We start from the raw sequence: 18,274 nt of genomic DNA, 5'->3' as shown, positions 1-18,274 counted from the left end.
ATAAATAAATTAAATGGCCATTTGTTTTTAGTGTTATGGAGGCCATGTGGTCTTTTATAAAAAAAACAACGGAAAATGAAAAAGTAACAGCATACAGTATATGTACCGTGAGATAAGCACCTTTAAGAGACCCCTTACATTTTGACTCACTGAGTCGGAGGTGAATTAGAAGCCAAACGTAAAAATTAACTTGTTTTTAGTGTTATGGAGGCCTTTTGGTCTTTTATATAAAAAAAGATAAAATTAAAAAGTAACAACATACAGTATATGTATCATGAGATAAGCACCTTTCAGCGAACAAGGTGGCTGAAATGAACAGGACGTCGAAGGAAGAGCTCTGTTTCAGTGTAACATAGCACATTTCAGAGGTTGAGGACCTGGACTGGGTTGCACCAACTATGCGCAAGTTAATGTATAAAAAGAAGCGACTTTTTGACTGCTAGTTAATTTGCAGTTAGCAAGTTCAACTGTGCAGTGTAAAGTAAGGCAGGGGGGACTTTTATGACTGTAGCTACAACATTAAGATTTAGGGCAAGTAGATAATCAGCACTGCCTTGCTGATTGGTACGAACTTCTTTGATTTCTGGTAGATTCAAATTATGATTGGTAAAATGAATCAAAATTTGACACTTACAGGACAGAACAAGTTTTTGCATGTTTCGGTCAATTTTCTACATGTCATGTTAAATCTAGCATCACTGCTAAATATATATATCAAAGCACAGCATTGCGTTTTGGAAATCTAGATTTTTCAGACTTCCAGGCAGCGATTGAATCTCTATGCACTACGACTATAAAGTTATATTTGCTATCACATGATACTGTAGCTTGAGTGCAGCTGCAATTAAGAACTGCCCTTGATTTATAACTGTGGCAGAATGAAACACACAAACGTCAAGATGTCAAGAAAGTTGATTTTGCACCATCTAGAAAAACATAGAAACAGTCAAGAGAGGTCAGCAATGTGTAGAAAATGGACACAAACAGACAAAATCACTGACATAGTCCTTTAAGGAGTGAAATGGCATGGGATGAGTAAAGAAAAAAATATGCTGTGTGAAGAAATTAATCCTGCTTTACTGTTAGTGAGTGCAATTGTGTAACTTTGTATCATTTGCACCTGCTTTCTTGCTTGCTTACTTAGTTGTTACTCGAGGTTATGTTGTAAAACTTATTTTTGTGGTGCTGCTGCTTATATTTTTAGCAAATGCACGAGTCAGGATTACTATGGATAGAACAAGGGAACCTACGTGCAGCTGATGCACCCGGCCCCTGACCTTGACTCTCCTCTCTTGGAATATGGCACAGGTCAACGGGGTCTTAATCCCACAGTGTATCAGAACACCCAATCTGACACACACTGACACAAACATCTTTGTACACAAATAGGACTTCCTCTTACTCACACATACAAACACACACAGGCTCCTCTTCTCTTTACACACATACAGTACATACAATATAAACACACAAAGTATCCCAAAAGAATACACACACCAAATCCAGGACTGAAGGCTAGCGACACCCTTAATCTGGGAGTGTATTATATGGCTAAGACACAGGAACATTGCTTTTTTTGGCTTCATTTCTGTTAAAGCCTGATCCCCTCTTCTCCTCTACATCTATGAATGTTAAATAGTCATTCTTCAAGCTCTGCACCACAGTCTCCACTGCTTCAGTGCTTGTAGGATTTGCTCGCTCGCTGCCCATCTCCTCCCTCTACTCCCAATCCGTTGTCATCGTCAAAATGGTTGGACATCATCTCCTGAAATCATGGTCCCTCAGTGAACTGTGCAGTTGCGACAGAGCAACTTTTGTGTATTTGCAATATAGTAAGTAAACACACACACACACACATACACACATATTTTGTTGTTTGGACCAAGCTTCAGCCAGAGTGTGTTTTTTGATTCCTTGTTGTTGACAGCTATGCCATCTTTCACATTGATTCTTTTGTGTTTCACCTGACAAGTAAGCCACATCTCTGCTGGATAGAAAGAGACATGATGAAGAGGGAGGAAGAAAAGTCAGAAAACTCACAAAAGGATATATAAAATAAAGCATCAGTCACGGTAGTTCTGCTGTTGCATTGAATGACTTGCCTATTCAAGTCATTCCTGTTTCTGTCGGCCATTAGGCAGATTCAATGGAAACCACACACTTATACAAAGAAGGGCTGCACAATAATAGGAAATGTTTGTGGTATTGTTGCATTCCTACTGATACATTATCAGTCTGAAAGTCTGATTAATTTCACTGAATTTGATCCATGGATTGACCTCCTCCCTCTAACCAGCCCTCACTCAAGTCCTGGTCACAAGATTGTGGTGGAAAACATCTCTATTTACATCATGTTGCTTGTGGTTACAGAATATTCAACATTTTCTTTTTCCAATATCCAATCTCGTGATTTTGGCCAATAATCCTTTCTAACTGGATTGTTAAAATAAATGAATATGTATCTGAAAAGTCCACCACAATCTAATCTCTCATCTCACTATTATCAAACCAATTATATTCTCATTTCTTTACCCACAAGTAGTATGGGTACACTCTTTGAAATACAAGTGCTAAGTAGAACCATATACGGTTCTTCGGCTTGTCATCATAGGAGAACCCTTTTTGGCTCCAGGTAGAACCTTTTTATAAAAGTTCCACCTGGAACCCTTTTGGAGGGTTCCACCAAGAACTCTTTTAAAACCATTTATTCAGGAAAGCAGTTTTAAAGATTTCTCTGGATCAAAATGGTTCTTACTGGAACCATTGGTTTTTACCAAGAACCCTGGAACCAGAGTAGAATCTCAGCCCTTGTAGAAGGACCCTTTTGGAACCCTTATTTGTAAGAGTGTATGAGAGAATTGCTGTATTTACCATTTTGGCAGAATATGTAACACAACAAAGCTAGCACCTGGAACATGTATCAAGGAAGATACACATATCACAGTTCAATCAGTCTGGACATTTTAATGTTGACATTTTTCTAAATATTGTGCAGCCTTAATAGAAAGTGTAGTGCAGCTCAGTAACAGTGAGAAGGGGGTTGGGGACATACAGTCTATATATACGGTATAATCACAGCTGCCAAGATCATAAACTATACATTATTTTTGCTTAATTACTGTAAAGTGCTGTGTCAAAAAGTAGCTGCATTGGCCAAATCAACTTTACAGGCAGTGACATGCTAAAAGCCAGATCTGACATAAGAGGATTTGTGTGTGTTGAGATGTGTACAGCGAACAGTGGATGGTGGAACAGCATCAAAGTGTCATGAAAGCCCACCTCAGTGTTTCTATGTCTTTTGGACCATCGTTTAACTGGTCACATTGGGAATGTAGAGGTGCTGCTATCAGACTCAGTCTCACCCATGCACATGTTCCTTTCCCCCTCCTTGACCTCCTCCCTGTCCTTCAGGTGTACTTCTGTGCTGTCAGATCAACAAGTGGCTGTTTGCATGTTATAAGCAAAGGAAACATAAACTATATGGATAATATATATATAAATATACATAGATATGTTTTTCCACTGGGAAATGCGTAATGAAGTACATATACCTCTGATACACATTCTTAAAAGATGACACGCATCGAACGACCAAACGATCATTCATACAAAAGTAATATGTGCATACAAACATAGCAAACAGTAATATGTGGAAAAACCTTAAAGAATCACTTTTTTTATCCTGTTGAAAAACTTCTAGATATACAGTACATAATGCTATTGTGTTATAATGCTAAGAAATGCCTTTGTTTTTAGCCTCAGTAATTTTTTGCATTGTAAAAAGAATCTACTCTTTGACTTGTGTTACGCTTTGAGATCAAAACAAACACTGTTGTGAAATAAAAACCATTTCCTCACCCTCCATATCTATTATTTGCCCTGTAGGGAAATAAAAAGCAAAAAAAAAAGAAGGAAAAAAAAAATTCAAAAATAAATAAAATGGTGTTAAAAAATTAAGTTGATGTATTCTCTGCTTGTGTATAGTGAATGTTCTTCAGTCGTTGGATGTGGCATTAAGTGACATGTGCCAGGCGACTGAGACAGTGCAGACCTGTTAATACGTTTTTTGTACACCCTGTTCATCATTGTAAAAGGTGATAATAGTGATTATTTTGATTTGATCAAGCTGGTAATGTGTTTGGTTTATAAGTCACAAATAAAGTTTTTCTTAAATATCTTATATGATGGTCGTGAGTTGATTTCAAACTATTGTTCTTGGTGTGTTGAGTATTTATGCTCTTACAGGTCTATGAAGTATGATATGGGCACATAGAAAGTCATCCTACAGTATTTTTCTAGTGCGGGGGCAGCTAAGCCCAAACTTTTCTTTGTCGATCACTCTAAGTTGAATGCTCAGCTCAGGTTTAATTGTGAAGGCCCTACAAGTCAGAATGTACAGTAGGCTATGAATCTGAATGAATTTAGGTGCTGCACATTTCCAGCAGCCCATCCCAAAATACACCAGAATGCAGGAAATCACACAATCCACAATTTTCAGAGAGAGGACCCCCAGCACCCCCATAACAAAATGTCCAGGGCTGAGGTTCTACCTGGAACCATTTGCTTCTGAAAAACCCTTTCCCGAAGAAAGGGTTTTTCAAGGGTTCTTGGTAACAACAATGGTTCCAGTAAGAACCATTTTGATCCAGAAAACCCCTTTTCCTGAATAAATGGTTTTAAAAGAGTTCCAGGGTGGAAACTTTATTAAAAAAAAAAGGTTCTACCTGGAGCCAAAAATGGTTCTCCTGTGAGCACAAGCCGAAGAACCTTATATGGTTCTATTTAGCACTTTTATTTCTAAGAGTGTAGGCTATGAATCTGTATGAATTTAGGTACTGCAAACCCCTAGCAGGCCACCCCAAAATACACCACAATGCAGGAAATCACATAATCCACAATTTTCAGGGAGAGGACCCCCAGCAGCCCCATAACCAAATGTTCTGTACAGAATGTCCATCTCCAGCAGGATGCCCCACTAAACACCAGAATGTACAGGAACACCGGTAAGAAGTCAAATTAATTATGTGTTTTACTACGTAAAATGTTGGTCACACTCACCAAATCTCACTCCAAGGTTTTTGGAAAAGTTGGCAGCGCTGCATTGCTGTACCCCAATCCCACTTGGATCCCCAGCCAAGGAGGCCAATCTCAGCTGACATAGGGCGAAATGCAGGGTTTTTATTCTTCTATTTTAGTTTTATGTTTCTGGCCCTAAACTGGGACATTGTGTACTTGTGCAATGTGGGGAAATGTGAAAACAATCACCAAATCACTGCAAACATCCAAACTGTTGCAACACATTGAATTCCATTGTGTGTCATTAAGTTCATTGTATACAGATGGTGAAACTCAAGGGAAGTGACTCATTGGCTATGTAAGCTGACCTTGTGACTAAAGGTAAAATAAGATTTATTTATTAAAAAATAAAATCCTCAAGTGCTTACTCTCCATTTAGCCCAAGATCATGAGTCAGCAACTTATCTGCACATTTAAAGTTGGCAGGAACTCAAAGAGCATTAGAAGAGCAACCCTGTCCTCCATTTAACTGAGCTCTCATTTGTAGTGCTGTCCAGTAAGCAAGGATCTGTCGACGTCTGCGGCAAGATCGCCATCTGTCTGTAGCCTGGAGAAATCATTCAGTCACACCTTCTTCACGCCCACTTAAGTCAACAGCCATCTCTCTAGCAATACTGCCACCAAGTGTTGAAAGCTAAAACTTGCAACTGACCCACATTGTTCATTTTCTAAAACAGCAAAAATAGCATCCTTAAATGCATACACTGCTGGTTTGATCATTTTGTTAATAAATAATTAATTTATAAATATTAAATGGGTTTGTCTGTATATTTGGGACTGCTCCACCCAAATATATGGATGTAGATTCATTTTATTCTGTGCATTACTCTATGTACCTTTGTTATGCAGTATACTTTTATGCACAAAAAACAGGCAGCATGTTCTGATTTCTTATTCTTCCTTTGGTGTTTTAATGGCGGTTGGCATATTACACAACATTATTATATATGTAACTATGGCTTTGCTAATGACAACAGTAAATGTTTATGGAATATTTGGCACTTGTTTTCTTTTATAAAATATTTGGTTGGTAAATAATTATTGTTTCAATTAAAAAACATATATACACACACAAATATGCAATATATTTCTCCTTTAAAAATGACAGAATCCACTGGTATGGTCATTATTATTGAAGTTCATTTTAAATTTAAGTCCATTTTAAAATATTTCTATGTATTTCTATGTTTTATGTTATGAACAGACAGAAAACAGTTTTCAGACTACAAAGCATTCTACAAATTGCCCATGAAAATCAACAAACATGAATTTGAATAAACGACTTTGACTAAAAGCTGAACTATAAAACTGAAAAAAAAAAAACTTTCTATTTTAGTTTTATGACCACTCATGGCAGCCCACATTTTGAAAATCATTCACTGCACCAGTCTTTACAAAATTATGCATACTTCAAACTTCAAATGGCACAGAATCCATTTAAAGTTAAACGTGCATTATGTAATAAATCTAAAGCAACTGGCCATAAAATCCTCCTAATATGTCACAGAGACTCAGGAATAATGTTCATATAACAAACTGAACTCACCAACAACAACAGTACAGACAAAATATTTGCATTAAAAAAATATTTTGCAGACTGCAAATCATGTTTATGTTTGAAATCATGTTTTGGCTTGTGGCGCCACCTACCGCCGTCTACCAATCATTGTAGTCAGTAGATTCTCAGCTGCCGAGCATCCATGGGTTGCCAGTTCCGTCAAACCTAAAAGACCTCTGTGTTTTGAATTTGAATGTAGTAACCATTTTTGGCCGCATTCTTACATATGGCACCTTTAAATTGGCTTTTGCGTTCAATATTTCTAGTTGTAATACATGTTTTTGAAACAGAATTTTATCTATAGTAGCATTATTTTATAAATATGTCTTCCATGCAAGAAAATAATTATACATTATTTTCAGAGGTTTCTGTCATGCCACTGATGATTTGACCAATCACAGGGCAGTTCGGAGAGAGACGGTGCTAAGCATCATGGTTGTTACACGAAGAAACTTAAAAAAGGAAACAGCCTAAAAGACAGTCAGACAATAAATGCAATAAAATGTGTCAAAGGTACAACAATGGAGAACATTGTCTTGGGTCATCTGTATATGAACCTTGCACATCTGATGAAATAAGGTCAGGATAGAAAGCTGCAATCCCAAAATGGAAGTATTTTAATAACCGGCAAGATGAAACAACAATCAACTTTTTTTGTTTCCAGCCTGTGCTGCCGACTGTAGTTTTAAGATATGATGCATGATATTGACATTTACCATAGTGAATATAGTTTTGGTACAATTATACTGTCACCGTTATTTTTTGTTTACAGTTACATGTGTTTTTTTTTACTGCAGCTGTCAATTGACTTTCCTGCTTTTATGGTAATTTACACACAGTCCCTACTCCACTGATGCAAGTCACTTCCTCTCTCTCTCTCTCTCTCGCTCTGTCTCTTTCTCTCTCCTTCAGTCTCCTTCTCCACCCTGCTGTAGACATGCATGGATTGAGAGAGATGATGAAATGAGAGAGAGAGAGAGAGAGGGGGAGAGAAAGAGAGAGAGGGGAGGTAGGAAGGCAAGAAATAGTAGGACAGAGTGTGTTGGAGGGCAGCCAGCATACTGGAGTGTAGCATACTGCTGTGTTGTGATTATGGGGAGAGCATGAGAGCAGCAGGACCAAACGAGAGGAGAAAGAGAAAGGGTGATGAGAGAGTGAGGACACTTGGTCTAATGCCTCATCAGTAAGAGACAGGTTATGTCAGAATCTGAACAACAGAGAGACAGACTCGTTAACTCTTCTGAGTTTGGATCAAATGCCACCAAAGGATTTACAGTGTGACGACAAATTAACTTCAAGCCTCTAGGAATAAAGAGCACACGAACACAGAAAGCAGCAAACTACTCCAGATATTTGGACTCAAGACAGCATGCAGCAGGATCGAGCAAACACTGAAGGTATGTCTGCACTCTGCAGAATACAACAAAAAACACACACACAAGGCATGAATTCTGCTTAAATAAATTATGTTTATGTTATGTTTTTATTTTATGTGTGTTTTATATTTATTTTGTTTAAATGGCATCACAGTAGCATGTTTATTTCTTCTTCTCCACATGTGGGGATGGTGAATTAACATGACAGGACACTTGTCACTTAGCATTAGTGACAACAGACAGAGGTCACTTGACTAAGCTCAAACATGAGGAGGCACAAAAGTCAACAACAACAAAAAAGAATCATCGCACATTGACTTCACCTTGTTTCTAAATGGGATATTCTGCTGTATTATTACATACTATATTACTGCTCCCATCAGTAAAAGTGTGCTGCAGTTGTATGGACACCATTAATGAAGTCTTAACTGTGGTGTCAGTTTATACATTAGGGCCTCTTTCCAAGGTGAGCTGGAAGCTGCTTGCTACAGTATGATGGACATTATTCATAAGAGAGAGAGTGAAAGAAGAATGAAAGAGAGATAGTTCACTGCAGCAGTTGTTTTGAATTTCACTCCACAAATATATTATTCTCTGTGGTGTCAGACATTGAGAGGGGATCTGTAAAATGCTAATACAGAATATAAAACACTTGAATGTGTTCCCTCCTCTGATTGTGAATGCAAATGTATTGCTATTTTTTAAGCCATCACACTAAAAGTTATCTCTGAAGCAATGTGTACTATTTTGACTTGGATTTCTTCCAAAACATTAGCTCAAATGTGTCTCATTGTAAACTTGGTGATATTTTTTTTTTCCTTTAGAGGGATGAAATGGTGTGGAAATGCTGCCTCTCTCTTGAGAAGTCACACTTTTAAGTCAGTCAGACAAGAGATGGGGAGACGAGTGGGTGACGTGATGACTCCAGTGCCGGTTTTAGGAGTTCCTGCTCTGGTTGGAGTATGTGGTTTGAAGACAATAGGAGAAGACACAACTGCAGGGGTCCTGCTGCACCCGTGGGGACTTCATTGCAGTGTTGGTGTTCAGACATCACCTGGGATTAGCAGACAACCTACCCAACAGCAGCAAACTGATACACTGCCCGTGCTATCAGATAGAAATAATGAAATATTCAACAGCTATATTAACAAGGAAACACAGTACGAGGAGAGAGTACGGCTAACAAGGAGTGACAACGAGAAAAGGGCTATTTTAAAACAGAAAAGTGGGGAATCCAAGACGAAAAAGGAAGTGACTTTCAAAGCTCTTGGAGATGAGGCCTCTCACAATGTGACCTGCATTCAGAGGAACAGAAATGGGACATATTGCTTTGCCAGGGCAATCAAGACCAATCCACACTTTGCAGAGAACATAACTAATGTCAGGCCTCAGCTGAAACCAGCTGTGCGTTACACTAACGGTAGTGTGGTCGATTCAGAAGCAATTGGTGGAATCAGTGTTGATAGAAATGAAGCAGTACCAATTAAAAGTGGAACCTTTTGTGAAAGAGACCCAATCAGAAAACAAGGTCATTATGGAGAGCATTGTGGGAGGATACCGCTGTCATCTGTTGCCCGACCTTTCGGTACAGTGCAGAAAATATGCAGCCTTTGTGGTGGGAGACAGTCTGTAACCACAGGAGCTGCCAGTTTGGGGCAGAACGACCCTGCTGTCAGTGCGTCTTCATTAAATTCAGCCCTCGCAGCGCTCTCGACTGGCACGCATTTCCGCACGTCTCATACTGAGAGAAACAGAAACATCAAGCCAAATCAGGATCAAATCACTGACAGCGTCGCAGACACAGACAACGGGACACAAACATTACATCTGAACGAGGAGGAGCGGTTTAGAAAAATAGCACACCCAGCATGCCCAGTTCACTCTGGACACAATCTGACCACTTTGTCACATACTCACGCTGCAGGTGATCAAACATCCAATCAACTCGCAAACATCCTACATGCGAAAACCGTCACTATCACGAAAGCAACTATAGAAACAAAACAAGATACCAATAATGTCAAATCTTTTGCAGAACCTACACAGGACTATAACATCCCCAGACCAACAAGTCTCACACTGACTCCACAAACGGCAGCAGCAACCAAACAAAATGACCCACATTCGCACACTTATCCTAAGGTCCCCAGGACTCCACAATGCAACTCTGTACGGTTTAATGTGCCTCAAAATGCATGTGGATCTGTACCCGCTACACCTGGAAAGACTTTGTCGCCGCAAACTCATCCGTGTGCTGCCGTCACACGACCTTACAATGCAACCAAAGCCAACGCACACAAAAAGACAGTGTCCTTTAATTCTGCACAGATGTCCACAAAAGTCACCTCACCTAGAATTCCTAAGGTTCAAAAGGTGCACCCAACAAACGCTACGCAAGTCGACGTAGCAACAAATGCATGCCTTCAAATATCAAAAAAATGCCCCAACTCGAAAATAACCAACACATCAGACTCAACCCTACGCCATCTCAGCATTGTTGTGCCACAGAGCTCTTTGAATAAACACACTGCATCAGATAAAGCTACTAGACTAATCAACTTGATTAAAACAAATTCCGAGCCTTTAATTCATGAATCTACAGCAACTGTAAACACTTCATCCACAGCCACTAAATCCCAACAGTCACGACTTGGGTTGACTTCAGGCGTAACTACCAGTTCCACCTCTACATGTAACAGCACTCAAAGCATCTGCTTGAAAAAGTCATCCGTCAGCCTTAAGGATGTACCATCTACAGTAAGCTTCTCATCTTCTATGTGGACCGAAAACCAAAGTAATGAACTGAGACATACTGAAATATCACGCACAAATAAACCCAATCACAAGAATCAGTCTGTGGTCTGTACTGTTTCAAATCAGGAAAATGACTCCAAAACAAACCCACTCACATTATCCAGGCTGCTAACTGTGTCAAAAAAACATAACAGAGACACTGATGCGAGCACAAACAATCCCGAATTGTTAATGAATATCAGTACTCAATTGCATACTGATAAAAACAAATTAAACACGAATGCAAGCAATGAATTTGTTGTGCATGAGTCAAAACAGCATGATCATTTGAACCTATCACAGGTCGCTAAGCTTCAGAATTTAATTTCCTTAATCAAGTCGAGCAGCTCTTGTCTGCATGGCCACGTAAACGCAGAACAACATTATCAAGGAAACATAAAAAAGGAACACGAGGGACACTGTGACCCTTCCCTGCTAGTACAAACAGCCCAAGAGACAGATGGAAAAACAGAACTATTTGCCCTGGCTGCATCAAGAAAGCATACAAATATTAAAGTTGAATCCAAAGCAGATAATCGGCCACATTACAATTATTCAACAATCTCAACAGCACAAACAAACTTCATGAGCTCATCCGTAGCAAACAGTAAAGGCCAAGTTGACCATATCACGCAATCCCGAGTCCACCAACATTCAGACTCACATTCAAAGTTTTCCTTCACTGCACCTGTGCCATTTAAAAACCACAGAGGCCCGGAATGTAATTCAATTACGCCCCCATCAACATTGCAACCAGTCACCCCTCACTGCCTCCAGTCCTCTGAGGTAGAGGCGGATTCAACACCAAGTCCTGCTCCTACTCAGCTTTGCCCAGTGGACTCCAGTCTGACTCACTCCCACCCGGCTGATGCAGCCACGTTGTTGCCACTTTCATCCTCACAATGCTGGAAACCAGCCATCCTGCAGCAGGAGCTGGAGACGGTGGAGGCCAGTGTGGCAGCCAACAAGGACCGCATCGCAACTCTGCTTAACATCATCCATGACCTCGAGACGTGCCACACTCCCACAAGTGGGTAAGAGAAGAGCATGTCTGTGTTGTATGCTATATGCTGTACATTGTGAGGAATAGTTAAGACATTCTGATTTTTGGAAAGCAGTGAGAAGTTAAAAGTTAAAGTTAAATTAAAGTTTTTTTTGTTTTTTTTTTCCAATGTACTGCATGGTTTGGTGTGGAGAACATGTGACTGATGCTCTAAAATTCTGTGTTTAACAATGATTTTGTAACAATGGCTGAGTTCAAGTCTTCAGCTCTTTGCTGTGTCTCCCTCTCTCTTTCTCTCTCCCCCTTTCATGCTTCATGTTTTACAGTTAAGGGCAAAAACAGCCAAAATCTATTGTTAAAGTTTTTGGAAGTGTGGTGGTATGAGGTACTGACACTCAGCACAGTCTGTTCTGTCCATGCTCTTGCATCTGGAAGGGGCATGAGACCCATGTTTTAGGGCTACTGAACAAAAGGGTAACAAGAAAACGTACATCCGATTAAGTCTACAATATTTTCCAAATGTTTGCTGCTCTATCTCAATATTAGACCGCCTTTACTGACTACAGACTGAGGTTTGGGTCACTTTCTTGTCCACTCACTCCCTGTACCAGTCCATTCATAAAGTCACTTTACATCACAGCACACAAGAGGCATAGAGCCACAGCTGCCGCCATCAGTAAGCTTGTGAGTTAAGTGTGAATATCTTCATTTGGATTAACCTTAGTGACAAACATTCCAAACAAGGCAGCAGTAGACCAGCAGCGGTCTGGAATGACATGGTCCTCGGTGTGACAGGGATACACTTGGCCATGGACCTCTTTTGGGAAAAATAATTGGAATTGAGACAAGAGTACAATTGGAATTAAAATGGCCTTCCTCAAATATCCCTTTGTCAGTGATCCTCATCTATTATAATGTGTGAATAAGTTGTGATTGGCATGGAACATGAAAACTGAATGAATGTGTTTTGAAAGTTATTCACAATTTACTTCCGTTCCTTTTAGTCGCCGATGCTTCAAAACTGGACAGGACGTCAAAACCTGCTCAACCTGCCAGAAGACCGCTTGTATAATATACAGGTGAGATAACTGTGAAATTTAAATTTGTCTTTTAAGACGTCAGTGCAGCTATAGAATTCAACTCTTCTTCACTCTTGCCCAAAAGCCAAATTTTGGTTCCAGAATATTTTTTTTGTTATTATTATTATTAGATGAGATTGATTTTCAATTAAGTCATAATTGCTTCTGGGTGGCTAATCAAAAAGAAAAAAATAATAATTGAGCATTAAATATTGGACGGGGCTATCCCACCATTGGCAAGAGCCGAGACTATAAACATATATAACGAAACAAAAGTTTTTTTGTTTCGTTATATATGTTTCGGATTTGGTTAATCTTTGGTTAATCTTATAGCTTTTTGTTTGAAGTGTGGCCCTAAAAACATTTATTTGGAGAACCAGTCATTACATTTCACCCCACCCCTCTACCTTAACAAAAATCAGGATGCACTACACCTTCACATGAATGTGCAAAAACGAGAGGTAGATCTTAGAGCTAGGGACAAGGGGTGAAATGGCATTGAGCAAATGTGTTTTCTGGCGTTTTATTAATTCTGGCCTGCTTCTCCTTCTGTCCAGTGTGGAGTACGACTTCAGGCAGCAGGAAAGATGCTTCTCTGAGGTTCTGAATTTTTCAGCCAGAAGAAACAATGCTTCCGCCACTCACCTATCCCAACCGTATAACTTTAGCTTGCTCAGACATGTTATCACCAAGAACTTAACAAAGACAAAAGTGAAGAGCAAAAAGCTGTGCAGGACCATGTTCAAGTGGCTACCTAGGAAAATCCAGCAGGTGTAGACCTCGAAACAAGACCTGTGTGCTGTTTGAGGTTAGTGTCACAAGTGACCAGCAGAAGCCTTTGCAGAGGACTCTCCAGAATGAAATGACTTTATATACGGTTCTTAGACAGTGGAGTTTCACTCTCCTGCACTTTGTCAAACTTTGTACAAGTGTACTTAAATTCTTCCCTGCTCCTCATCACTATCACTGTCACCTGTAAGAACTTCTATATATCACTTTTGCAAATAAATGTTAATTTCTTGTCAACGTGCTTGCTAAAAATGTATGGCTTTCCACAGCCATAGATATCTTCATCTACTGTAGTTAGAAACAAGAAAATCTGTCTGGCTCTTTCCCCTCACGAGAACATTTCCTCTCAACGTGTCCCCTAACCTGCTTCTCCTGAGAATAAATATGCAATATAAAACACGTTTCTGAAATTATTTTTGAAATGAAAAACATTAAATTAAATGTACTGACCGTTTATCTGTTCCATTTGGGCAGAGCATTGTTTGTCATGCTTAAGTCCATCCACGTGAAGGTTCATAAAAGTCAGTATTATGGGTGTGCTCTTCTTTTATGTGGTATCCAAATCCCCAATGGAAATTTCACCAAAGGTTTCCGAGTTAAATCATGAGATGACGAAAATGCTGCAATTAATCATAACTAACAATGTCATAATGTATGTGCACAATAACAGACGTGTGACTGCAGCAACTAAGATTTTTTTACTAAGGTTTACATAATCATTAATTCATTTAAATTACATTAAGGGAACTTTTGATAAAATAGTAGTGTGAATAATGAAAGTTTGGGCTGATGCAGGATATCTAACCAGTCAAACGTAAGTAGAAGCAATGAGTCAAGCACGGATTCATTTGAGGAGACTTTAATTTAGAGCAGTATTTTATTAAAACACCCTTAAGAAACGATAACGGCAAGTGAAACTAAATTTCATCCAACAATGGCACTTGTGGGAAATGTGCATGGGCTCACTGCCACTGTAAGAGACTTCTCGCATGAACACAGCTCTCTCACTAAGATACATTTAACTACTGGAGCTGACAATAAAATATAATCTTTTTTTATTTAATAAAAATTAATACACTAGAATGAATCAGAGCAGTAATCACCAGCTAGTCCATCTTAATGATGATGTCAGCGAGGCTGCACTTTGTTTTACCACTCCACCATTGAGAATGTGCTGGTGTACTCATGGCTAATCATGTTTAATGTTTAACCTTTGGTTAAACGGTTGGTTGAAGAGTGAGTGTCCGTTTTCATGATGGTTCTTGACAACAACAGTTTCATGATGGTTCTTAACAACAGCGACCATGCAGCTTTAACCTTTACAATACCTGGTGAAGGTGGGTTGGATGGTGACAGGTTGAACAGGTTTTAGGAGGAGTGAGCATCTGTGTTTCATGCTGATCCTTAACAACAGCAACCCCCCCCCCCCCTTTGTTTGAAACTTTGTTGAAGTCTGTCAGGGTGTGAAGAAGATTTACATAATCGAACAGTGTTTCAGAGACAAAATTAAGGATTCAACCTTTAGCCAAAAGCTGGGTTTCAAACTCTTTTTTTCCAGAGTGGATTCTGACCTGAAATGCTCTAAAACTTCAGCTATTGAAGAAAAGTATAATTTTCTTCAAATATGTTTCGTAAGCAAGGCTTTGTTTTCCATAATCTGCACTTTGTATCATACAAAGAGTTAAACACCTTTAGTTTGTTAGGCTCCTCCTCATCTTAGAATGCGTCACATCCTGATAATCTTCCCCCTTCAACTGGAGACAGCTCAAATTTCCTGCTCCCCTCCCCCTCAGATCTGCAGTTTGTGCAATGTGTGGTGATTTGCAGTAGCTGACAGGCCCCACCCACTGCAAGAAAAAGAAAAAAAAAACTGTTGTTGAGAACAGAGCTCAGACTAGTTCCGCCTCTGAGCAAGTGACAAATACAGTTGTTACCGAGAGCAGAAATGGCACACACAGCAATGGCAAAAACAGCAATAGGACAGACAGCAGCTCAGCTGGAACGGGAACTCTTCTGCTGTTCAATCTGCAAGGATCTACTGAAGGATCCAGTGACTATTTCCTGTGGACACAACTACTGTTTGAAGTGTCTTCAAATGCACTGGGACAGAGAGGATGAGAAGAAAATCTACAGCTGCCCTGGCTGTGAACAAACCTTCACACCGAGGCCTGTCCCAGAGAAACACACCACACTAGCTAATTTAGTAGAGGAGCTGAAAAAGGTTAGTCTCCAAGCTGCTCCTGCTGGTGACTGCTATGCTGGCCCTGAAGATGTGGCATGTGATTTCTGCACTGGGACGAGACTGAAAGCTGTCAAGTTCTGTTCGGTTTGTGTGTTCTCGTACTGTGAGAAACACCTCCAGCCACATACTGAATTATCTGCATTAAAGAAACACACGCTGGTGGACCCCTTCAATGATCGCCAGGACAACATCTGCTCTCAGCATGGTGAGGTCATGGAGATGTTTTGCCGTACCGATCAACAGCGTATCTGTTACATCTGCTCTGTGCATCAACACAAAGGCCACAACACAGTGGGAGAGAGTAAGAAGGAAAGGACTGTGAATCAGCGAAAGATCAACTCGAGCCGACGAAAGATCCGGCAGAGACTCCATGGTAATAAGGAAGATATGAAGGCACTTGAAAAGAAGGTGGAGGATTTGAATTCCTCTGCTGATAAAGCAGTGGAGGAAACCGAGAAGGCCTTCAATGAGCGGATCAATTTCTTGCAAAAAAGAAGAAATGAAGTGCATCAGATGATCAGATCCTGGCAGGCAACTGAAATGCAGCGAGTACATGAGCGTCAGGCAAAGGTAGAGCAGGAGCTCGCTGAGCTAAAGGTGAAAGAGGCTGACCTTCTCGCACAGAGAGAAGCTCTCAACGAGAGTCCTGAGTAAAGCAAGTCTGACTGAGCATAGTTACTGGGAGGTGGAGTGGAGAGAAGGCGTATGTGTAGCAGTTGCTCGCAGGGAGCTCGCTTGAATGTAAATTTGGAATTAATATCTAATCTTGGGCGCTAGATTGTTACAAAAGGTTATAACTTTGGTCATAATAAAACTAGCAATGGATTCCCAGCTCCTGTATCCTCCTGCAGAGTGAGAGTGTACCTGGATCAAATAGCAGCTTATTCTGTCATTCTATAGTGTCTGTGACACATGACTCTCCTCCACACCTCATTCCTTTAAGCCTCTCTATGCTGGAGTTGGCTTTTATTTTCCTGATGCCACAGCTAAACTCCAGAACTCTGTGTTCTCGGTCCAACTGTGTGACATGTAATTCAGAAACTGCAGAGTACAACAAACAGGACATCTCTGCTCATCCAAGTGCATCAGGGAACTACGGTGGCCTTCAAAAACCAGAAAGGATGGAAACGCACACAACTCTCTCTTACTACTCCGATACTCCATGATTGGAGTATTAAACTCATGCTTCAAAATGCTAAATGCACATCAGTTTGGACCTCTTAGTAACACTGCTACTTTTAAATATCAACACATTTCCATTCCATTTATAACCATGGTCAAATGAGTTCACTCACTGCTGAGCCTTTCAGCTATAGCTGTGTTTGGATCTCATGTTGTCCGGTGACATTTCTGCGTAGCAAACAGTAAGTGTCTTGTTTTATGCTGCAACCGACAGAAGGATGCAGCATACAAATAATAACTTATATTTTTTCATTTCACAAAAAAACAGCAGCTTTAAGTACAATGCTTTTTCTGAGACTAAGTAGTTTATATAAAACCAATGATACACTCATGATTAGAGCGTGTCACTAGTTCCTTCAGAATCAGCTGTTTATCACGGATGACGGATTGTCGTGACTTTGTTTCATTTGTACATATACACTATAAATACAAACACCATTATAGCATTTTGGTTAGAAATACTTATCAGATTTCCTTGTTCTAGTTGTTCGTTTGTAGAATTTATGTAAGAACTTTTGTATAAATAACTGGGCCTGAAATGAGCTTCGCCTGTTTAAAAGACCAGCAACCCCAGATATACATATACAGTTGCTACCTAAATATTGGACCTTTAAATTCTGTGTTTTAATCTTTCAGTTCTTTGGCTAATTATTTACATCACCTGTCAATCACAGGGTTTTGTTATTTTGATGTCTTGTCATTTTTTGTTGAGGTGGAGGATTTCACCGCTCAATTACAACGCTAGCTTACTTAATCTGACTGACAGAAAGTATTTTCTATAGAATATCATCCGTTAAATATTTGTGTCATCATGTTTGTGTGTTGCTTTATCAAAGATAGTTTGTTGGGACAGAAATGTGTAAATCACATTTCACGTTCGTTTGCTCGAAAGAACTCATGTCATTGTAGTGTTGGTGTGATTAATCAGTGAGGAGATCATTTGTTGTCTTTCGTAACCATATGTGGGATTGAGGTGAATGTGATGGTGTTTTTTTAACTGTGCAAAAAAATACATATCAAAGTTTGTTATCGACCCCTTTAAGTAGGGCAATTTACTTTTGTCACATAGTCAACCCTGCAGCATCCACATTTAATGTTGAACCATAGGGTATACACAATAGTTGCTGCAATAATTCTGCCCGAATGCTGAACACTTGTCTTGCAATGTTCTTTTGG

The 18,274-nt window shown here is 39.7% G+C and overlaps 1 protein-coding gene across 1 annotated transcript; it reads left to right on the top strand.

Moving 5' to 3' along the window:
* The first annotated feature begins 15,609 nt into the window (after positions 1-15,609).
* LOC310940109 (E3 ubiquitin/ISG15 ligase TRIM25-like) lies at positions 15,610-18,234 on the top strand. Its single transcript, XM_083905039.1, has one exon. The coding sequence runs from the start codon at positions 15,620-15,622 to the stop codon at positions 16,568-16,570; it is 951 nt and encodes a 316-aa protein (XP_083761165.1). The 5' UTR covers positions 15,610-15,619; the 3' UTR covers positions 16,571-18,234.
* The last annotated feature ends 40 nt before the right edge of the window (positions 18,235-18,274 follow it).

Source organism: Microchirus variegatus, assembly GCF_963457635.1.
Source record: "Microchirus variegatus genome assembly, chromosome: 2".
NCBI classification, from domain to species: domain Eukaryota; kingdom Metazoa; phylum Chordata; class Actinopteri; order Pleuronectiformes; family Soleidae; genus Microchirus; species Microchirus variegatus.
Note: the sequence above shows the minus strand (reverse complement) of the source record. Positions and strands in the feature narration are given on the sequence as shown.